At 51.3% G+C, this 22642-nt stretch overlaps 1 protein-coding gene and 1 long non-coding RNA gene across 14 annotated transcripts in view; one reads left to right on the forward strand and one right to left on the reverse strand.

Moving 5' to 3' along the window:
• The window catches only part of LOC130543888 (uncharacterized), a 310572-nt gene that overhangs the window by 185759 nt on the left and 102171 nt on the right, over positions 1-22642 (reverse strand). For 11 of the 13 annotated variants that reach the window (XR_008959619.1, XR_008959621.1, XR_008959620.1 and 8 more), the window contains one exon: positions 21987-22477. The exons of the other annotated variants lie outside the window; for them this stretch is intronic. This is a non-coding gene — a long non-coding RNA (uncharacterized LOC130543888). Of the gene's footprint in view, positions 1-21986; positions 22478-22642 lie in introns of those variants that run through there. 13 annotated transcript variants of the gene reach the window in all.
• On the forward strand, positions 473-22001 carry LOC130543879 (ral guanine nucleotide dissociation stimulator-like). Its single transcript, XM_057312936.1, has 15 exons — positions 473-716; positions 1091-1212; positions 10761-10937; positions 13469-13573; positions 14915-15099; positions 16416-16621; positions 16770-17137; positions 17916-18131; positions 18500-18603; positions 19111-19180; positions 19790-19861; positions 20323-20677; positions 21010-21042; positions 21418-21539; positions 21732-22001. Exons 5-12 carry the CDS (start codon positions 14948-14950, stop codon positions 20467-20469), a joined length of 1335 nt encoding a protein of 444 aa, XP_057168919.1. The 5' UTR covers positions 473-716; positions 1091-1212; positions 10761-10937; positions 13469-13573; positions 14915-14947; the 3' UTR covers positions 20470-20677; positions 21010-21042; positions 21418-21539; positions 21732-22001.

Below are 22642 nucleotides of genomic sequence, written 5' to 3' on the forward strand. Positions count from 1 at the left end.
TGTCGTGCCCTTCCTTGGCACTTTCCTCACCAAGTTGCTGATGTTGGATACCGCAGTGGAGGTCTATCTGGAGGTGGGTGAGCCTGAAGATTGTGGGGGATGGACCAGAATCTGGACCTGTGGGAATAGAGCACCCCTGTAATGAGCCCTGAGCTCTCAGGACTCAAACCTACCCTGATGACAGCCTCAGAGCTGCGCCTGTGAGGTCGGAGTCTCTTGCCCATCTCAGCGATGAGTGAGGCGAGACTGCAGTTAGGACATGGCTCCCGGTGCCAAAGACTGGTGAAGCAGCAGAGCTTCCTGAAGGCAAAGCTGCATGAGGTCTGTCTGAGTGGACCTCAGCCTCCCCCGGTGAGTTTGCCCGTGGGGGGAGAATGAAGTCAGGACCCTCCACGTCAGCAAGCACCTCAGTAGCCGCAGCAGCCCCTTCCTGCCTGAGGCTTCGGCCTCCCCTACTGTCTTCTGAGAGGGTGGTGCTGCAGGGTCCCGACCTGTAGCCAGTCCATCTGGCCCATGTCCTCCTTTCTCTGGACCCCAGAGCCTGGCCTAGATCCCAGGCCCACTATCTGTGTATGCACGGCCCCCTCACGGGTCCTGGCCATGGTGCAGCATGAGAAGGGATGGGAATCAAGTGCTCCTAAGAACCAGGGGCCTCATTCTGATGGACTTTGTCTGCATTCCAGGGGAATGAGATCAACCACTACAAAAGAAATAAGGTGAGCATATGTGGCGCTTCCCGCAGGGAAGGGTAGGGAGTGGGCCTCAGAGATGTCCCTGGGAAGAACATTGCTTGGCTCCATCCCCTCCACCTCACATTTCCTGGGACCCCTTGAGAAGAAAGCAGTGCAAGTCCCATCCCGTTAGGAGATGGGGACAGAGCATGGCATCCAGGAGGACTTCCTGGAGGAGGGGCTACTGATACTCACCTCTGAGAACAGGTGGAGACCGGATGAATCTGCAGGGAGGAGGATGGCCATGTGTGCCAGGACCTGGGATGGGTCCCCGGTCCCGCTGCTCAACCCTCACCAGACCCTGCAGCTCCCCGCTCCCCCAGGCTCCCTATACATCCTGTGCTTCTCTCTCTGCTCAGGAATACCAAGTCATGACGGACATCATGCTGCTCCAGGTGGCTGCCGAGAATTACACCCTAGAGCCCGAGGATCCTTTTTGGGCCTGGTTCCAGGCTATGGAGCCGCTCAGCGAGGCTGAGAGGTGAGGCCCATCAGGAGCTGGGTCGGTGAGGTTCGGGGTGGACTCTTTCTGCTGGCCACTCCTGGGATCCTCCTTCCCTGGGCAGCCTCAGGCCTTGTTGCCGGGGTGCCAGACTCCAGCTGTGGGCAAACACTGGCAGAGACTCTTGAATGGAAGCTCCTGGGCAACTCACAGGTGTCCCTCTGTCCTTAGCTACACCCTGTCCTGCCAGCTGGAGCCCCGGTCCTAGCTGGTCAGCAGCACTCAAGAAGGAGAAGAACTGGCCGCAGTCAACCTCAGGGCTGTGCAAGTGTCCAGTGGCCCTCCAGGGATTCCTCAGCAGCTGCATATGGGCAGTCCTTGCGCCTTATTTACTCCACACCCCTTCCCCCCATCTATTTCCTTATGTAGGGGGTACCATTTCGTTGTTTTAAATAGTACCGTGATAGATTTGCATGTTAGGAGAGTAAAGCCCTTGTTTTGTTTTAGAGCCCAGGTGTGTGGTTTGGGTCTTTTACTTCCTGCAGTAATGGAAAACTTGCACAGACTCTCATATTCGTTCCTGACCTAGGAAATCTTCCAGAGTCATCAGCTACTGTATGTGGGAGGAAGGAGAAGTGCCAGCCTTTCTCCCTAGCCACTGGAGGGCACCCCGAAATCCCCCTTACTCAGAGCACGGGTCCATTTCATTCAATGAATTTGGGCAAACAGCAGAGACAGCCCCTCAGAACTCCTGAGATTTAGAGGTTGCAGGGACTTTCCCAGGAATAGCAACAACCACTGAAAGTGGGAGTCTTTAAGACTTGTACGCCCCAGAACTCCTTCCTGCCCCAGGACTGGGGTTGCCTTTCTCCGCTCTAAGGCCAGGAAGACTGTGTCCTGCTTCTTCCGTTGAGATGCTTTTTTGGTTTTGTGTTTGGTTTTGTATTGCCCCCGTATTTGGAACTTGTCGTATTGTAGTTCAATCTCTGGAACTGCATCAGCACCTAGTGGGGAAAAACATGGAAGGAGATCAAATCCTGCATGTGAAGGGGACAAAGCCAGAGGAAGATAATTTGCAGATGGACTCAGGGCATTCAGGACTTTCCAGCCTCAGTCTCCCCGTTGGCCGTTTACCAAGTTTGTAATCTTTCTGGGATTCTTGTCAATGATCTCTGGATTCCCTTTCCTGCTTGCTTTGTGTGTTGGGAAAAGATGGGAGGGGTACTTTAAAGGGCACACCTGAGCCTGGTTCCATGAACATCTATGCTGACCTAGGAGCCAGGATTTCCAGCCTTCGTGCATCTCCTTATGCAGTTCTTCTGAAGCAGCAGTTCCCTCCAGGCCCCAGGCTCTGGGTCAGATGCACAATAGCTACTGTTCCCTGGCTGGCATCTGATGGATCAGGGACGGGCTCTTTCTTGCCAGGATAATGGGCCATATCCTTGACCAGAGAAACCCCACACTCTCCTTGCTGTCCGTCATGACTTTTAGGTCCATGTTTTCTGAAGTCCATCATCTCTATTTCTTTTATAATAATTTTTTTTATTATGTTAGTCAGCATACAGTACTTCCCTAGTTTTTGATGTAAAGTTCCATGACTCATTCCTTGCGTCTAACACCCAGTGCACCATGCAATAGGTGCCCTCCTTAATACCCAACACCAGCCTATCCCAATCCCCCACTCCCCTCCTCTCTGAAGCCCTCAGTTTGTTTCCCAGTGTCCATAGTCTCTTGTGGTTCATTCCCCCTTCTGTTTACCCCCCCTTCTTCCCTTTCTTCTCCTACTGATCTTCCTACTTCTTATGTTCCATAAATGAGTGAAACCATATGATAATTTTCCTTCTCTGTTTGACTTGACTTAGCATTATCTCCTCCAGTCCCGTCTATGTTGCAGCAAATGTTGAGAAATCGTTCTTTTTGATGGCTGAGTAATATTCCATTGTCACTAATATTCAACAGTTTACACACTCAGTCTCAGTTTGCACACTTACACTGACTTGTCCGAAATTAGGTACTCAGCCTGAGCCCCCAGACCTACTGGGTCCCCTGCGCATTGAAAGTGAGCAGATGAGAAGCATCTCGCATGCAACTGGTTGCCAAAACAAAGCAGGGGTACGAATACTTCTATCAGACAAAACAGAATATAAAAAAAAAAAAGAGAGAGTAGTGAGTCACAAAGAAGGACACTGTGTCCCAATCATGGAGACAATGCAACAAGAAGATAGAACAATTTTAAATTTTTAGACACCCATCATAGGAGGACCCAAATACGTAAAACAGTTAATAACAAAAAGCAGGCAACTAATTGACTGTAATACAATACAGTAGGGGATCTAACACCCCCCTTCTATTAACGGACACATGATCCAAACTGAAAATCAACAAGGAAACAGTGGCTTTGGGTGATGCACTGGTTTTAACAGACGCATGCAGAACATTCCATCCTCCAACAGCACATACTCATTCCTTTCGATTGCACATGGAACGTCCTCCAGAGCAGATCACATATTAGGCTACCGAACAAGTCTCTACTAATTCAAAAAGATGGAAGTCATGGCATACATCTTTTCTGACCACAATGGTATGGACTAGAAATCAACCACAAGAGAAAAACCTGGAAAGACCATGAACACAAGGAGGTGAAAGAACACGCTCCTGAGAAATGAGTGGGTCAACCAGGAATTCAAAATAGGAAAAAAAATTACATGGAATCCAAGAACAATGACAAGACAAGCGTCCCAAAACTTTGGGATACAACAAAAGTGAATCTTAGAGGACCGGTTACAGCAATACAGGCCAGCTCCAAAAGCAAGAACAATCTCCCATCCCATCACCTGACACAAAGGGATCTAGCATAAGAACAGCAGAGAGCTCTAGAGCAGGGGATCAGCCTTGGTGCGTTGCAGCTCTTGCTGTTGGGCCCATGCATAGCTTCCGTCCTTGCTCAGTTTCCCAGCAGGTATGGTGTTCTTTCCTTTCCTGCACAACAACTCCCACCATGTCCACTGGGGAATCAACCCTTTATGGAATTCTAGAATGCTAGAAACTGCCAAAAAGGCCCAGGAAACAACCGTGCCTTCCCCATTTGGTATATCAAGGTGCCGATTAGCTTTCTCTTTGGGGAACATTCAACAGTGGTTTTTGAGACATTGTCTTAGGCCTGGATCCCCTGGGGATCTCGTGAAAATACAGATTCTGATTCAGTAACACTGGGAGGGACCTGAGACTCTGCATTTCCAACACGCCCTCTGCGGATGCTGAGGCCACTTGTCCACGGACCACCCTGACAAACGGCGCCAGCAGGCCATTTGACCAAAGTTATCTGTTTCACCACTGAAAACAGAATTTTCAGCAACAGTTTGGCCGCAACGAGGAGGCCTTTTTATTGTCAGGAAGATAAACAGCCAGGGCAGGGCTTTGTCCACACCTGCAGGCCTCTCCTCCTCTTCTCTTCCAGGGCATATGGAGGCAGGATGGAAGGAGGTCAATAGTTTAGGAGCTTCTTTAGGTCAGTGGGTTTTCTTTCCTGTGCCCTCCTGTATCTCTGCAATGTGTGCAGAGCACAAAGTCCTTCCAAGAGGGATGGCCGAGGCTGAAAGGGGGTTAGGTGGGAGCCTGAGCTCCTGAGTCAGCCCTGGCACGTGGGCAGAGGCAGGCGCTAGGGGCCACTCTGTGTGTGGTGCACGGGCTCCCTCGCAAGTCCCCATGAACGGGCCAGAGGAGCTTCAGAGAGGACGGGCAGAAGACCCAATATTGCTCCAGGCGACAGAGGAGGGAAAAGACTGAGGTTGGTTCATGGCTGAATGGGCTTGGATGTGGCTGCAGGATGGAAAGTGGCTGCAGATATACTACAGCCCCGTTCAGGGTAGTCTTGATAGAATGCAGCGACGGGAAATTCTTTCGAGCATTTCAAAATTCTTTCAATTCTTTCAGGTGGTATGGAAAGAAAAGCAGCCTGAGGAAAGAATATACATTGGCTCGTGGCAGTGGTAGATGATTTGGCTCGTTGGTCAGGGACTGGGAGGAAGAAGATTTATGACAATTAGTCGTGGGGAACAGACATGTAGGTGGACCCATGGGAGTGGGCACCAGGTATGATGATCTTTGCATCACACATTGACATCCGCCCAAGCGCATTCAACCTGGAAAAGGCACTAAGCAGCCGAGTACATCTTGGCCACTTGATATCCATTCTAGCCTCTCACATTGCCCATCCCAGTGCTAGCATAACGGGCTCAGGAATGGACATGGTGACAAGGATGGAAGGCAGGGCCCCAAGACCTTCCCATTTCTTCTTTCAGCAACTATGCTCTGAGCGCTCAGCCTGTGCCAGGTGAGTTGGTGCGCCCCAGTGCAGTCTGCAAATGGCCAAGTTGTTTCTGCTGTTCTGATGGAGAACACCTTGAAAGCAAGATGTGTGAAAGAACAGAGCAGGTATTATACTCCAGTTACCAGCACAGTGTAGTAGGGAGGGCTAGGGAGTCACAGGAGAGGAGGGTCTGGAAGGCCTCCACATGGTGACATCTGCTGGTAGCAGATTGACAAGAGGGAGCAAGAGCTGCACACCTCTGGGAACAGTGTGTCAGGGAGAGGGCACCGCTGGGGCCAAATCTCTCAGACAGAAACTAGTTTGACCAGAGAAGATTCGGAAAGTGGCCAGAGTGGCTGGTGGAGGCTGGGAGGTGAGAACAAGAGATGGCAGTGGATGGGAGGGCCAGGTGCCGAAGCCTGGTCGACTGAGTTAGCTATCTGTTTGTCTCTGAGAACACTACTAGAAAGCTTAGCACTTCTGAAGCGTGATATTTCCTAGCTCCCAATTCGAGGGGGCCTGGAATCTCCGCACAGTTGAGACTGGGTGTTTCTGCCCCCAGGTCTCTGTGTGATGCAATCTGCGCCTCACCCGAGGCCCAACTGTGGTAAGATTTGCTCCCAAGTCACTGATGTGACTAATGTCAGGATTTAGCTCAGACTCAACAAAGTGGGTTTAAGCGAAATCCTGAATTTGAGTTCTTTTCTGCCTATTAGCCTGGGCACTCCCTAGGTTCCTTCCTCTGTGGGCCTTTATGTAGGGCAGTTCTAAACACCAGTGCTTGCTTCCCCAGTGCAGGGATACAGGAAAGAAAGGAAGGGAACAGAAGAGAGTAACAGGAAAGTGACAATGTTTTGTCATATTCTCTTGGTCAGAAACCTATTAGCAACCAGGCAGTGGATAGACAGGGAGGTATATAGCACGGGTGGGGATCCCTGGGAGCCACTGTGGAGTCAACGTGGTGGTATAGTCAGCACATTTCATCCAGACCATGAAACGGAGGTAAGCTTTAAAGTCGATGTGTGTTAGTTAACATGGGTTTGACTCCTGTGTGGCACTTAAGAGACAAAAAGAAAGAACAAAGAGAAAACAAACAAAAAACCAGTCTCAAATGTAGAGCACAGACTAGGGATGGCCAGGTGGGGGGATGGGTGAAATAGGTCATGGGGATTAAGAGTACACTTATGGTGCTGAGCACTGAGTAATGTACAGAACTATTGAGTCCCTGCTGTTCACCTGAAAGGAATATAACACTGTCTGTCAATTATAGTGTAGTTTCAAAACTTAAGAAAAATCAGTCCTATGAGATCTAAGCTTAGAATACGCAGAGTTTCCTCATGAGGTCTCATCGGGCTGAACGTCAATCCACACGAAAGGTAAATGAAAATGTCCAAAGACAAAAGGACAGTCTGTTTCTATGGAAAGGCCAGGGCCCACCTCTGTGTTCACGTAAAAGGTAACGTCCTATGCTACTGGCAGTTGGAGCAGAGTTTCACTCAAGTCCTATTGGAGCGATGCTCCTCTGGTGTTCTCATTCTACTTGGTTGTGTGTCTTCACGAAGTAATTGAAATAACGATTCCTAACCTTTGTCTCGTGGATGAAGCAATATTCGACTATGGGTAGCCATCGAACGTTTGGAGCGGGAACAACTTTCGGAAAATATTTAGCATTCGTATCTCTCATCGTATTACAGATAAGGAAGCTGAAGCCCAACAAGGGCACCCGGGGAACAATAACACAGAGGAGGTTCTCCTGACACCTGGTTCAGGGTCCTAACTCATTGAGGAAGTGTGAAGAACGCCCAACCCTCCAGGGTCAATGGACATATCATTTGAACGTGTCATTTTTAAAGAAAAGTGAAATGCGGTCAAACATGGAAAGACAGAAAATAACATCCTTTTAAAGAAAATCCACTATGATCCTCTACACTGTTTCTTACGTTCCACATATGAGTGAAAACTGATGATAATCATAGGGGAAAGGAGGGAAAACTGACTGGGAAGCCATCAGAGACGGAGCAAAACCATGAGGGGCTCTTAAGCACAGAGAACAACTGAGGGTGGCTGGAGGGGAGCTGGGTGGGGGGATGGGGCAATTGGGTGAGGAGCATAGAGGAGGGCACGTGATGTGATGAGCACTGAGTGGTATATGCAACTGATGAGTTATTCAACACTACATCTGAAATAAGGATGGACTGTATGTCGGCTAATCGAATTTCAATAAAAAAATAACGGAAATCCAAGGTTCTGTGTTTTCTTGTTTTCAATACGAAAAATACCGGATGATTTCTTTTCTTCCCACAAGCAATGAAGGGAGCTAGCCTATTCAAGGTGAGGCAGTTTTCAGGGCATGCTGCCTTTTTCATTTCAGCCCTAAAGAGACTTTCAAACATGCTTTCAGTTCCAGGCCTCTTGCCCTTCGAGTCCATTCCGAGCACCCTTGACAGGGTGGCAAAAACTTTGTCTCTTCAAGGTGGGTCACCTCAAGCAGGTAACATCTGTACTTGCCACAGAGTTACTACAGGTGTGCACCCTCCATCACTTACAAGTGCCTCTAGACAAGATTTCCTCACAGGCGGCATGAATACTGGTGGCTGATGGTTTTCTCTTTGGTGACATTGATCCCATTTTTTCACTTGCACGATGACTGGGAGTCGGCTCTCGGTCTCATTCCTGGTGGTGATACAGCTCTCCAGCTCCCCCTCAAACATGTCCATCTCCTCTCTCCCAGAGAGGAACCTGCAGAACTTAGGGACCATGAACTGGGAACACAGAGCAAACATATAAAGGTCTTGCCTGACTTCAGCTCAGCATAGGAGGGACATACTGTTCCCCTTTGGTTTGACCCCAGTGTAATTTAGTACTCTAACCTTCTTTGCCATGGACTCCAGACAGTGGCTCACCAAGATGGGAGGGATACGGAGTTCCTTGCAGACACGCCCACACACCACGTTCATCACCTTCTAGCATGTAAGACTATGTCCCTCATCTGATTAAGAAACTCTTCAAACGTTAATGGATCAGAGTGCAATGAAAGTCTAACTTGGAAGAAGGGCTGAGCTCGGGGATCCGTCCAGTCATATGTCTCACTGCTCCCATCATCCACGTAGGTGCTGCACAAAATGGACAAGGTCCCATTTCCAGTACACAGCTCATGCTGGCCCATCATACATATTCCTATCCTCTTGCGATCACATAGCGTCATGACCCCATCATCATGCCAGTGCTTCTCCAGTTCATGCTGCTCTCTTACTCCACTAATGAACCTTTTTCATCTCGGAAGTGCAGCCCAATAATATTCATTTTCATAGCTTCACAAAATAGGATTTGGCCATGCTTTAATGGATATGACCTGCAAGGCACAGGATAGAAAAGAAAAATAAATTCACATACAGGACATTCAGAATACTTACAATCTTTGTGACTTTAAAGACATTAGCAATGAAGTAAAAACACAATCCACAAGATGGGAGACCATATTTGCAAACTGTCTATCTGGCAGGGGCTCAATATCCAGAATGAATAGAGATCACATGAACTCAACAACAGACAACAAAATGAATGCAATGCGTGAATGTGCAAATTGGGAATAGGCATATCCTCAAAGATGTGCACGTGAAAAGAAATTTGAAAAGATACATCACTAATGTTAAGGGAAATGCAAATTATAAAAAGCAATGAGATACCATTTTACATCCTTTAAGATGACTCTTCCAAAAAAAAAAAAAGCAATCAGAAGGGAAAAAAAGAGCAAGTGTTGGCCAAGATGTGGAGAAGATGGAAGCCTTATTCAGTGTGTGTGGTAGGAATGTTTAACAGCATAGTTGTGAAATCAGTATGGTAGTTTCAAAAAAAATTAAAATTAGACTTACTATGTGTTCCAGTAACTCCACTTCTGGGGTGTATACCCAAATTAATTGACAGCATGGTCTTGAAGACATATCTGAACACACATTTTCATGGCATCATTATTCATAATAGCTAAACCATGAAAGCAATCCAAGTATCTGTCGAGGGAGGAACAGATGTTGTATGTACACATATTGGAATAGCATTGATTCTTCAAAGTGGAAGAAGACATTGACATATGCCACAACATGGGTGAACCTGGAGGATATTATGCTAAGTAGATGAGTATTCATGAAAATACACACTTTGACTTCACTCTTAGGACCTACCTAGAGTAAATTGCCAAAGACAGTAGAATGGTGTTGCCAAGGGCTGGAAGTAGGCGGTCATCGGAAGTTTCTGATTCACGGTATAGAGTTTGAGTTTTACAAGATACAATGAGATGTGAAGCTGGGTTACAGGGAGGTTGTTCAAACATATTAATGCATGGAATACACTTAGAATGTACTCCATGAACTTAATGGACTTAACGACATGAAAATAAATGTAAACTGCAAATACGGAGAAACGAACTCGGGACAATTTCGTCTAGCCATTTATATCCTTTCGTTTAAGTCCCATCTCAGACATTTTGCTTCAGCCATTTTCCATGAGGCGACTTTGATCAAACAAAATGTTCTCATTCTGTGCCCACTTGGAAGCTTACAATCAGAATTTTCCAAAACATGAACAGTTTTTTCAAAAGTTACTATCTGAGGTCACTTATTAAGACTTTCTCTTCTTTGACAAATTGTTAAATGGAACAAAATTTTAAAATTCTATTTCATCTGCTTTAATTTTAATTCACTGATTTTTAATTTCAGAATCGACTTTCTATGCCAATGGCTTGAAGTTTTTAACCCCTAGGATAACCTACTGGCTTTCGGTTCTGCTGTTTTCAGTTTTGTTTACGTGAGTTCTTTTTACCATGTCCAATTTCCTGATGCTCTCTATGAATATTAAAATATTTTTTTGCTCCAGTTGTTTTGATACATTTGACATACAGAACTGTGTATGTTTAAGATACCTGGCGTAATGATGTTCCTTTCGTATACTGTGAAACGATCGCCAGAATAAATTTAGTCCGCCGCCATCATCATCTCTAGAGATACAAAAATGAAGTAAAAAGAAAAGAAAGAGAGGTTTTTCTTTGTGATGAGAACTCTCAGAACTTGCTCTTTTCACACCTCTCAAATACACCATAGAGCAGTAATGAACTGTAGTCCTGGGGTGTACTGTAAATCCCTATTCCTTATTGATCTGAAACTGGAATTTGTACCTTTTCACCATTCACTCAATTCCTGCACCCCCTCCGCCCTCTGCTTCTGGTTACTTCTATCTGATCTCTTGTTCTGAGTTAGTCTTCCTCCTTTTCTCTTCTTTGTCTCAGATTCCACAGTGAAGGGAAAAATAGAGATCCTGCTCCTTTGCTCTGTGACTCTGCAAAGGCACTGCGTTGAGGACCCCTGAGAAAAGGCATGGCTTTTTTTGCTGGTGTGCCTGCGTGGGGCTGTGCCACCAGAGCTGGAGAACTGGGTGCAGGGTGCTTCCTTGTCCATGGTACCTGGTGAGTTCTGCTGGAGGAACTGGAGCAGGAAGAGTCAGGCAGAGGCCATTGTGGTTGTCGCCCCTGCCCAGAAACAGCTTGAAAGTTTTAGTAGCATTCTGCAGTCTAGGTGCTTAAGAGGGGAGGTGGGCTCCAAGATCTTCTCAATTATTCATTCAGTAACTACACACTGAGCACTGCCCTATGCCAGGTATCTTGCTGGGCCCGTGCGCGGAGCTGAAATTACCTAGGGCTCCTTTGCTTTAGGAGCTCCCAGTCTACACATGGACCAAAGCTCCAAAGAGAACGCACGTGAAAGAAAAGAGCAAGCGCTCTGTACTAGGAATGAAGTGTGCTACGGAGGAAGGCTGGGGAGTCATTGCATGGAAAGATATGAAAGGCCTCACTGAGGCTGAGGTTGCTGAGAACAGATTGACCAAAGGGAGCTAGACCTGCACACGTCAGGGAGCAGCGTTTCAGGAAGAAGTGACTTGTGCTGCAGACACTCAATAACAGAAACCAGTTTGGCCAGAGGAGTGAAAAAGGCAGCCAGGGTGGCTGCAGGGACACTAGGAGGAGAGCAGAGGGGAGGGAGGAAGGCAGGGACAGATGCTGAGGCCTGGGAGACTGTTACTTATCTAGAGTTGCCCCAGGACTGCATTGCCCTGATACCCTGCATGTGCAGGTGCATCGCTTTAATTTCTAACAGTATTTGTGGGTGAAGAATGCGGGCCCAAATTAGCATGGTTCCCCAGGCTCAAGGTGTGTCAGTGGCTGCGGCTGTGACCAGGGCCATACTGGAAGAGGATTTTGTCATAACTTGGCTCACGTGACTCAGGATGCCATCCGGACTCAGAACCTGAGTTCCTGTGTGTCTTTTGGCCTTGGCACTGCCTCCGTTCTCTATCCTGTGAGCCTCTGTAGATGGCAGCTCAAAACATCGGTGCTTGGTTCTGCTTCAGAGAGAGAGAAGAAGAAGGGAAAGGGAAGGAGTGAGTAGTGGAACATGATGGAAAGTAACTAGGGAGTGAGAAACTCTTTGCATGGCATGTAGAGAAGCTCTAGGCATGGTACTTCATCACGTTGAATATGTCCTGTGGGTCAAAAGCCAGTCACTGACCACTTAGCGGTTACAGTCTGATGCCTATACCACAGGTCAGGATCCCTGGGAGCCATGGTGAAAGCCGCTCCCCTCATAGACCCAAACGAGGTAACGGGGTCTCGTTCTTCATATAACGGGAAACAATTGCATGGTTTTACTACAGAGGTTGACAATGCCTGCATCTTCTTGCTTTTCCAGACCATCATGGTGCCCACCTTAAAATGAGGCCAAGAGGGAAAGTGACAGTTGCAGTATTACATGGCTGGAACCCAGGCCTCTTCTGAGCGGCCCTCCATGCCAAGTCCCACCCCTTCTTGTAATTCTTCCATCTTGAAAATTGTGCCTCAGATACACAGGGGACCACCCCACACATGTAATAAATACTCTTATCCACAGACACCAGAGGATGTCCCAAGGAAGTAGATTCTAGCCTGATCCCCACACTGCAGGCTGGGAAAGTGGGGACTACGTGAGAGACGCAATGACATAGGACACACAAGTGCGCAAAGAAACACAGAACGTAAGGTCTGAATTCAGCTCTGCCTCCTGAAGCTTCGGACCCTAGTTCCATTTCCAGAGAGTGGTGGCTATGGCCTTTTTGGCTCATTGTGTCCAGTTCAGGAGATGACATGGGGGAGAAAGCTAAGGAGTCAACTGCCAAGAAGGGGCTCTGAATAGGTCTGACTGAACACATGGTCCCAGGGATTAGAATCTTGAAAGAGTGACCTCACTTCCTCTGTGATAGGCCCCAACCGAACTTAGAACTCTGGTAACCGGGCACCCAGATTCAAAAGACAACCTGCTCTCCAGCTCACTTGAGTGGAGACGTTCGAGAGAACAGGATGTTCTCTTGCTGCCTTCCTCCCTTCAGGGTCTCTGGGCCCAGGCAAGCCCAGAGAGAGAGACTTTCAAATAATTGTAGACGTCGGCTCAGCCCGCTTTTCCGAGCCCTCTGGACATGTGGCAGGAGACACCAACAGGTAACACGAGGCAGCTCAGGGCAGCCCACTGGAGAGCAGGCAACAACTGTGATGTCACCTCAGCAGGCCCACACCTCTTGCCCCTCATTATGTGTGTCCCTGTGTGTGTGTTGGGGTGGGGGGCTGGTTGTCTATGTGTAGAGAAGGGGACAGAGGATGTGGGACACACCCTTCCTGGGCAGAAGGAAGCTGCCAGGTGTTGGAAGCCTGGCCCATCTTTCATGTTCACACCCCAGGTCATAGCAGGCAGGATGAGAAGCTGAGCACTGGGGACCAAGCTCAACTACCTCGATGTTAATCACGAGCTCTAGAGTTTCATCTGGCTACCTCCTTGCTCGATGTCTTTTCAGCTGTCCCTCTTTGCCTCAACTGGAGAGCAGGATTTCTAATGCGGGTGGCCCCTTGTGGCAATGTCCCGGGAGGACACTAATGTCTCTTGACCCCATGTCTATGGGGCACTGCATTTTCAGAGCTGCACCCAGGAGGTCATCGAAGAGCTGGTCTGGGACTTCAACTACAACGCCCTAGACAAGTGGCAGGTGCACCAGGCCACCCAGGATCAGTGCCGCTCTGAGGTGAGAATGGGAAGAGGGTTCCACACACCCAGGGCCCCCACACAAATATGGGGACAAACCTGGGGCCCTCCCATGGTGTTTCTATATGAGTGCCCCGCAGGCCCAACCACAAAGTCATCCCAGTATCCACACCTCCACCACCAGCTATGGGAGAAGGTAGGAAGACACTCTTCCCATAGGTGGGAATGGTAGAGAATAGTGTTCATGTTTTTTGCAGTTTGGGGCGTGGGTTATTCTGTTTCATTCTGTTTTGTGTGACTTTTCCCACAGCCATGAGTGTCTTTGCATTTTGCTACTGTTTTGAGTATTTTCTTGACTCACCCCAGCCATCCTGTGTAGAACCCAGCTCCACTGTCCTTGGAGAACGTGTCCAAGGCCTTATGAATCCTCACCCCACACAGGGTGATTGAACATAAAAGGAACGGTGGGATGAAGCCATTCTATATGTTCCTCTGTAACGTATCACCTCTCAGAACACATCGACTCATTGTATGTCCCCCGGGTCACAAGCTGTGTCCTCATATGTCTTTTTGGACCTCCGTATGGGAGGTTGTCTGCCACCGTGATTCAGCCTTTCAAGCACGGATTGGGTGCAAGGCCTCTGATGCCTCCTGGCCCAGGTAGTGGACTCTGTCTTTTCAGAGTTCAATCCAGGCCATCTTTGAGGAGCTGCTTGCTCCAAAGGCTCAGCTACTCCATCTCCCTTGACAAGCAGCAGGTGCCTCGGCCCACAACATCATCCAATGCTGGTCTGGGGTGAGAACAGGTCCAGATTGATGTCCAATCTCAGGACCCACAGATGATCACGGCAAGGCCAGAACCCACACTAGAAACAACCGGCTCCCCTGGGGCCTGCCGAGGAAGGTGGATTTCCCCTGAACCTTTCTCCCCACCTGAGGAACAGACCAGGCCGCAGCAGCCTAGGGAAATGCCATGCATTCCATGCTCTGGACAGTTCTCAGGCCCAACGTCTATGATCTCGAGCAGCGTTGGAGATGCTAAGCCTCTGCTTTCTCCTGTCTGCAGTAGGGATGTTGACTGATGACTCAAAGGCATACAGTTCTTAATAAAGCCTATTCAGAGAGAGAAATGCTGTGGTGGCTCAGCTAACAAGATGTGTTGAAGTGACCAATGCTTTCTCATTTCACCCCTAAAGGCAATTGTACTTTCAAGCCTAGAGCCTTTTTCTGGGTGGGCCCTCAAGTCCCTTTTCTTGCACAAGTTCCCGAAGGGATGGGACTCTCTGGTCTGAGCACCAGACCCTGATCATCCTGGTGGTTCGTGGTGTTGAAGCTGACTCCATTGCCCCCCACACCCCCCTTCTCTACCTGGTGGGAAAAGGAATCATCCCTGTCCCTGGATGAGGCCCAGACGATGCTGAGGCTCCGAGAAGGCACAATGGAGCGTTTCGTACAGTCCCTGGTGCCATCCTTCCCAGATGGGAGCATCTCAACCACCTCAACGATCTTCTGCATGTACGAGATGTTCACTTCAGCCACACAGGTCCTGGGCCAGCAGTTCAATAGGTGAGTGCCCACCCCATGCACAGCACAGGGTGAGCCTCCCATCTACTGGGTGTACATCTCGGGAATGGCACTACCCCTCTCTGACCTTCCCTTTCCTCTTCTGAAAACTGGGGTGGTTAAGAGGATGAACCTCATACAGTTACTGTAGGAAATCATGGGAGGAAACATGGCACGGGCTACTCTGGTGCTTGGCTCTGTAGAAAGGGCTCCTGGACGTGCTGGGCATCTTCTTGCTTAATAGTTCTCTCTCTCCGGTCAAGAAGCTCTCAAGTGCAACCCTCACAGGCCGGTGGCCCTTCTGGGTTGACGAAAGGAAATGCAAAGCAGGCAGTTTCCCCATGTGCAAAGGACTTCTGAGATTCCATCTAGATGGTTCTGGTAGTTGTCCTTTGTGTGAGCAGCTCAGGGGCACACTGGGAGCAGGCAGACCAGCCCACGGGCCACTCAGGATTTGGAAAGTGCGGGCTGGGAAGTAGTCATTCAAGAATGTATATTAAGCACCTAGGAATGTGAATGGAGAGAGGAGATACAGTGTCTGGGTCTCAGTTCTAGTCAGAGGGTCAGATAGGCACTCTGCACACCCTAAGCACGCATGTCCAATGGTTGTTAGATGTGATATCTTCGTAGCCTCCTCTAGCTTTGAAAGGATCCACCGAGAGCTGGATCATAGGACAGATGAAATGATCAAGTAAAACTTTGACAGGGGTTTGGGTCCAGAAGCAGGGCTGGCTGCCTCCACAGAGCAGGGTGGGGGACTACAGGGGTGGTGGCTGGGGAGGGATTTGCCGAACCAGGGATCTCACCGATCTCTTGATTTCCAGTGGGTGGGCTTCATCTGGGGGGCTTCATGTGAAGAAGCAGATGAGTCAAAGAAGGCTGTGGAGGGGGTCCCGGGCCCTCTGGGCGGCAGAGCACAGTCTGGGCTCAGTGGGTGCCTGAAACACCCATCCCTTTGACGGTCCCAACTTGCTCTGCCTGCCCCTCCCTGCTGACCACCCCAACCGGGGCCAAGAACCGAGGGTGTGCTGAGCCGACCACTCACAAATCTGCCTCCAACCTGAGCCTTGATACTGGTGTGCATGGAGGATAGAGTAGACCAGGCCCATGGCCAGGTAGAGGAGAGGAGAAGTGGAAAAACCAGACTCATTCAGGTTTTCTGGAGGACCAGGCCTCCCACTACGAGGACAGCTAGAGAGGGGCTGGAAGGGGGCTGGGGCCATCCTCTGGGACCCATACAGAAAGAACGGTGCTGTGGGAGTAGCATGTGCAATGCAAGGCCAGGCCTCTGACTCTGTTCCACATATGACTCTCCCCAGCACCCTGTCTCCCTTCTTGGGTACCTGGCCTGGCCAGAATTTGCAGGCTATCTATCAGTCCCTGGGCTGTGACCGTGTCGAGATCAAGGTGGCCTATGTGCATGGGGCCATGGTTCTGAAGTGGCATGCCTGGGACCTGACAAACCATGTCCCCCTTCTCCTGATGCAGCGGGAACTTCTGGCGCTCACTGAGGCAGAGGTGGAGGGTAAGGGGGATGGCAAGCTGGGAAGGCTAACTGGGATGCGGTTCATGGGCTGGGTATTCCTTTCAAGGCCATGGGGTCTGTCCTGGTTTTGCAAAGGCATACGGAAAGTCAGTGATGTGGATGAACCTTTCTCTGTCTCCTGCCCCAGTGCCAGCTCCAGGGCTCCTTCCAGCGGCAGAGCCAGGAACAGGGCCTCCTATAGAGCTAGAGGCGACCCCGGCTCTGTGTCAACTGTCACCTGCGGTGTCAGAGCCAGCCTCCCCTCCGTCAGCTGTTCCAGAACTGCAACCCGAGCTCCCATCTTCTGCATGTGTGCCGGGTGCTAAGCAGCAGTCAGCTGGACCACCCTTTTTGCTAGAAAGTTTCACTCAGGCAACAGCCACAGAGCCCACCGCGGCCCCAGAGGCTTCCTGCCACTGCTGTGTCACCCCAAAGAACCAGCTGGGTGAGGAGAAGCCCGACCTCCTGGACTTCCCTCCCAGGCTGGTGGCAGAGCAGCTCACGTATATGGATGCGGTGAGCAGCTGGGCTCTCAGGGTGGGCCAGGGGCAGGCCTTCCTTCTGCTCTCACCTGCCCCACACCTGCCTTTCCCTGATGTGGACTCCTATGGTCTGGGACCAAATCTCAGCTCCACCACTTCCCAACCCTGTCAACCCATCAAGGCGCTTAGCCCCAAGCTTTCACTATCCAGCTGCGGACTGTAGCGAGAGACCCTGATAAGCACTGATACGGAGGTACTAGGGAGAAGAAATGAGCCAGAATGGAGAGACCAATGGGCAGGCCCTGGTCCCGTGGGTGGAGGAGGGCAGCTCCCTGTCTTCAGTCAAGTCCATGGGTCACCCACTCATGTGCCTTGGAGGATGAGTACCCTCAGCATTGATTAGGCATCTGATGTGTCCATGAGGACAGGGCAGACGGAAGAACGTGTGGTTGCAGCTCCCGTGTGAGAATGTGCATCTGAAAGGGGGGAAGGACCAGGGGGATGACCAGTTGGAGGGGAGGGGAAGAAGCCCCCTTGGGTTGGACCACCTTGCAGTGCCACCTGGAGCTGGGAGTTCCTGAGCATGATCAGGGTGCCAATGCCCTCCTTCCTTCCCTTGCTCTGTTTGCTCCTGGGTCATTGTGTACTGGGTTCCCTCAGGGAAAAGCAATGGAATGAAATCCACGGTCTCCAACCAGGCTCAGGCCAGATTCTCAGCTCCCTGAGGTTCAGCTCTGACCTGTGACCCCTACGTAGGACATGAGTCTTGCATGGAAAATGGCTGGGTGAACCAAGGTCCGCCTGTTCTCTAGGAGCTGTTCAAGAAGCTGCTGCCCCATCAGTGCCTGGGCTCCGTCTGGTCCAAGCGCAACAAGCCTGGCAATGAGCACCTGGCACCCACAGTCCGGGCCACTGTCGCCCAGTTCAACGGTGTGGCCAAGTGTGTCATCACCACCTGCCTTGGCAACCCAAGCATGACAGCCCGGGACAGGGCCATGGTGGTGGAGCACTGGATCAAGGTGGCCAAGGTATGCAACGGGAAGCCCAGCCGAGGTGCTCTCCTGAGTCTCGGGCACTGCTCTTCCCTTGATCAGGTGTCAGGGTGGAAGGCCCTGGTCTTTGCCCTAGGGACTGTGCAGTCCCTAGGCTCTTCCGTCCAGGGGCATGCTGACCTTGCCTTGCATGGCCCCATGCTGGGATGCTCGGTTTCTGCCTGGCTCCTTCCTTGGAGTGAGGTAAAATCTTCCTCCTCCTCTGGGCCTCACGTGTGCCCTTCGGCAGGTCCCTGGACAGCGGCTTCCTCCAGCAGGAGCACTTTCCCCTGAGGGGGACTGAAGCTTGAGAGCCAATCAGGTGCCGGCTCCCCAAGTGACAGCCCATTCTCTTCCCTCCCCAGGCCTGTCAAGCCCTGAGGAACTACTCGTCCTTACGTGCCATCCTCTCGGCTCTGCAGAGTGTCTCCATTCACCGCCTCGAGAACACGTGGGGGAAGGTTTCCAGGTGAGTAGGCCTCTCTCCATGGAGGGACCAGGATGGACGAGGGAGCTCCCAGAGGCTTGTCCTCTTCCCTCTCAGGCAGCTTGGACCTTCTGGGAGGTGGCAAACCCCGACCACAGGACCTGGGCTGGTGGGTGCGTCTCTCAGCCTTCCTGGTGAGGAGGCCACCATGCCTCCCGCTTTAGAAATCAGTTTTGCCAAATGTCCCACATGGGGCTGAGCTGCATTAAATCTCTTCACGTGTTTCCTTGACAGCCACTAAGCTCTCTGCCCATTTGAACCCCAAATTGACCCAAACAGCGTTTCTCAATGAATATGGGAAGGGAGGCCCAGGACGAGCCACATGAGAGCTCCCTCCCATGTCCTACAAAGACCTTAGTGCTCAGAGCATCCCAGAAGAAACCCTCAACCAGGCAGGTTGACACTCTGGGGTTCTCAAAGAAAAGGCACTCACACTCAACCCTGCCACATTATCCGTCCATTGATCGTGCCTCCCTTGCCTCTCTTCAGGAAGCCATTGAGGATCTTTCAAAAGCTGTGCAGCAAGGACACCGCACAGGGCAGGAACCTGCTCATCAAGGTAGCCTGGAAGGTGCAGGTCTGGAAAGAGAGGAGGGGTGGGAGGGAACAGGGTCCTGAGTGGATGAAGTCGGGAATGGTCTGAAGGATTCCTTGGGGAGGGGAAGCCTTTGTCATGAATGTGGCGACAGCCTAGGTGAGGATGCCGTTGGTGGCGAGGGGGCAAGCAGGTGGTGTCCAAGCAGACTCCCTAGCCTAGACACCCTCTCTCTCTGTGTCGACAGCTGGCCCAGGTGGGGGCCTCTACAAACCTGGAGAGCCCAGAGGACAGACCTGTGCTCAGTGATGGGGTTGGGCTGGGTTGAGGGCCACAACAATGATTAGAGTAATAGGACCCTGAGTCCTCAGGAGACCATGGGAGATAGGTGGAGTTGTCACGTTTCCCGATGAGAAAACAGGCTCGGGGAGGCCAGGCTGCAAGGTCAAGTTCACACATGGAGTGAACGTTGGAGTGAGATTGTTCTGGAATCACTCACGGCCTGCTTCTGGATAATGGGGCCTCAGGATCAGTATGAGTTAGGTCAGATGTCTAGGTTCTGACGTCCAAGATGGTGGGGGCAAGTGGCCTGAGGGTATGATGGTCTCAAGGAACTTGTCCTTGGCCCTGCAGGAACGACCGTCCAATAGATTTGCCACCCTGGTGATGGCCCTCCGTGGAGCCCAGAAGAGGATGCAGAAGAAGGTGAATGTGCCTGAGGCCCAGGGCCTCCAAAGTCAGAGGAGGAGGAGGGCTCCTCTCTGAGGGCTGGAAGCCTCCCAAAAAGGAAAGATCAGGAAGGGGGCGGCGTCCTTCCCACTCCAGCTGCGGCTCCTGGGGCCACAGCTTCTACAATTCTTATTTCAAAAGAACCAGGAGGAGGGTCCAGAAAGGTCCATAGAGAATGGGTTTTGCGGGTGGAGAGGGACCGGCCTAGTGCTCCATTCCCTGGCATTTTTGTAAAGCAGGCCCTGAAGGTGATGAGGAGGAGTCTGATGTTCTGGGGGGGAGGGGAAAGGGAACCCGTCGGGGGAGGCTGCTAAGGGTCCTAGGCTGCTCCACATGAGCCCATGGGGTGGGCTAGGAGGCTGGAGCGTTTTCAGTGGAGGGTCCCTGTGGACACCAGCGAGCAGGGACTCATCCCAACCCTCCCCCTCATGACACAGGGTGTCGTGCCTTTCCTTGGCACTTTCCTCACCGAGCTGGTGATGTTAGATACCGCCATGGAGGACTATCTGGAGGTGGGTGAGCCTGAGGATTGTGGGGGAGGGACCAGAATCCGGAGGTTTGGGAGCAGAACGCCCCTGTACTGAGGCCTGAGCTCTCAGGACTCGGCAAACCTCCCGTCATGACAGCCTCACGGCTACCCTGTGAGCCTGGGGGCTGTTGCCCATCTCAGGGATGAGCGAGGTGAGGCTGCAGTTAGGCCACGGCTCCCGGTGCCGAAGACTGGTGAAGCAGCAGAGCTTCCTGAAGGCAAAGCTGCGTGAGGTCTGTCTGAGTGGACCTCAGCCTCCCCCGGTGAGTTTGCCCGTGGGGGGAGAATGAAGTCAGGACCCTCCACGTCAGCAAGCACCTCAGTAGCCGCAGCAGCCCCTTCCTGCCTGAGGCTTCGGCCTCCCCTACTGTCTTCCGAGAGGGTGGTGCTGCAGGGTCCCGACCTGTAGCCAGTCCATCTGCCCCATGTCCTCCTTTCTCTGGACCCCAGAGCCTGGCCTAGATCCCAGGCCCACTATCTGTGTATGCACGGCCCCCTCATGGGTCCTGGCCATGGTGCAGCATGAGAAGGGATGGGAATCAAGTGCTCCTAAGAACCAGGGGCCTCATTCTGATGGACTTTGTCTGCATTCCAGGGGAATGAGATCAACCACCGCAAAAGAAATAAGGTGAGCATATGTGGCGCTTCCCGCAGGGAAGGGTAGGGAGTGGGCCTCAGAGATGTCCCTGGGAAGAACATTGCTTGGCTCCATGCCCTCCACCTCACATTTCCTGGGATCCCTTGAGAAGAAAGCAGTGCAAGTCTCATCCCGTTAGGAGATGGGGACAAAGCATGGCATCCAGGAGAACTTCCCGGAGGAGGGGCTACTGATATTCACCTCTGAGAACAGGTGGAGACCAGATGAATCTGCAAGCAGGAGGGTGGCCATGTGTGCCAGGACCTGGGATAGGTCCCCGGTCCCGCTCCTCAACCGTCACCAGGCCCTGCAGCTCCCCCCCCACCCCAGGCTCCCTATGCATCCTGTGCTTCTCTGTCTGCTCAGGAATACCAAGTCATGACGGACATCATGCTGCTCCAGGTGGCTGCCGAGAATTACACCCTAGAGCCCGAGGATCCTTTTTGGGCCTGGTTCCAGGCTATGGAGCCGCTCAGCGAGGCTGAGAGGTGAGGCCCATCAGGAGCTGGGTCGGTGAGGTTCAGGGTGGACTCTTTCTGCTGGCCACTCCTGGGATCCTCCTTCCCTGGGCAGCCTCAGGCCTTGTTGCTGGGGCGCCAGACTCCAGCTGTGGGCAAACACTGGCAGGGACTCTTGAATGGAAGCTCCTGGGCAACTCACAGGTGTCCCTCTGTCCTTAGCTACACCCTGTCCTGCCAGCTGGAGCCCCGGTCCTAGCTGGTCAGCAGCACTCAAGAAGGAGAAGAACTGGCCGCAGTCAACCTCAGGGCTGAGCAAGTGTCCAGTGGCCCTGCAGGGATTCCTCAGCAGCTGCATCCTTGTGCCCATTGTCTCCACACCCCTTCCCCCCATCTATTTCCTTATGTAGGGGGCACCATTTAGTTGTTTTAAATAGTACCGTGATAGATTTGCATGTTAGGAGATTAAAGCCCTTGTTTTGTTTTAGAGCCCATGTGTGTGGTTTGGGTCTTTTACTTCCTGCAGTAATGGAAAACTTGCACAGACTCTCATATTCGTTCCTGACCTAGGAAATCTTCCAGAGTCATCAGCTACTGTATGTGGGAGGAAGGAGAAGTGGCAACCCTTCTCCCTAGCCACTGGAGGGCACCCCAAAATCCCCCTTACTCAGAGCACGGGTCCATTTCAGTCAGTGAATTTGGGCAAACAGCAGAGACAGCCCCTCAGAACTCCTGAGATTTAGGGGTTGCAGGGACTTTCCCAGGAGTAGAAACAACCACTGAAAGTGGGAGTCTTTAAGACTTCTCTGCCCCAGAACTCCTTCCTGCCCCAGGACTGGGGTTGCCTTTCTCCACTCTAAGGCCAGGAAGACTGTGTCCTGCTTCTTCCGTTGAGATGCTTTTTTAGTTTTGTGTTTGGTTTTGGAACTTGTCCTATTGTAGTTCAATCTCTGGAACTGCATCAGCACCTAGTGGGGAAAAACACGGAAGGAGATCAAATCCTGCGTGTGAAGGGGACAAAGCCAGAGGAAGATAATTTGCAGATGGACTCAGGGCAGGCAGGACTTTCCAGCCTCAGTCTCCCCGTTGGCCGTTTACCAACTTTGGAATCTTTCTGGGATTCTTGTCAATGA

This window comes from Ursus arctos, unplaced genomic scaffold (genome assembly GCF_023065955.2).
Source record: "Ursus arctos isolate Adak ecotype North America unplaced genomic scaffold, UrsArc2.0 scaffold_16, whole genome shotgun sequence".
Classification (NCBI taxonomy): Eukaryota; Metazoa; Chordata; class Mammalia; order Carnivora; family Ursidae; genus Ursus; species Ursus arctos.

Bases quoted from the DNA above. Each gene is read 5' to 3' on its own strand.
- LOC130543879 (XM_057312936.1), top strand. From the start codon at position 14,948: ATGCTGAGGCTCCGAGAAGGCACAATGGAGCGTTTCGTACAGTCCCTG. The intron at 17,138-17,915 runs GTGAGCAGCTGG...CCTGTTCTCTAG, and splicing joins AGCTCACGTATATGGATGCG to GAGCTGTTCAAGAAGCTGCT. The intron at 19,862-20,322 runs GTGAATGTGCCT...CTCATGACACAG, and splicing joins AGAAGAGGATGCAGAAGAAG to GGTGTCGTGCCTTTCCTTGG.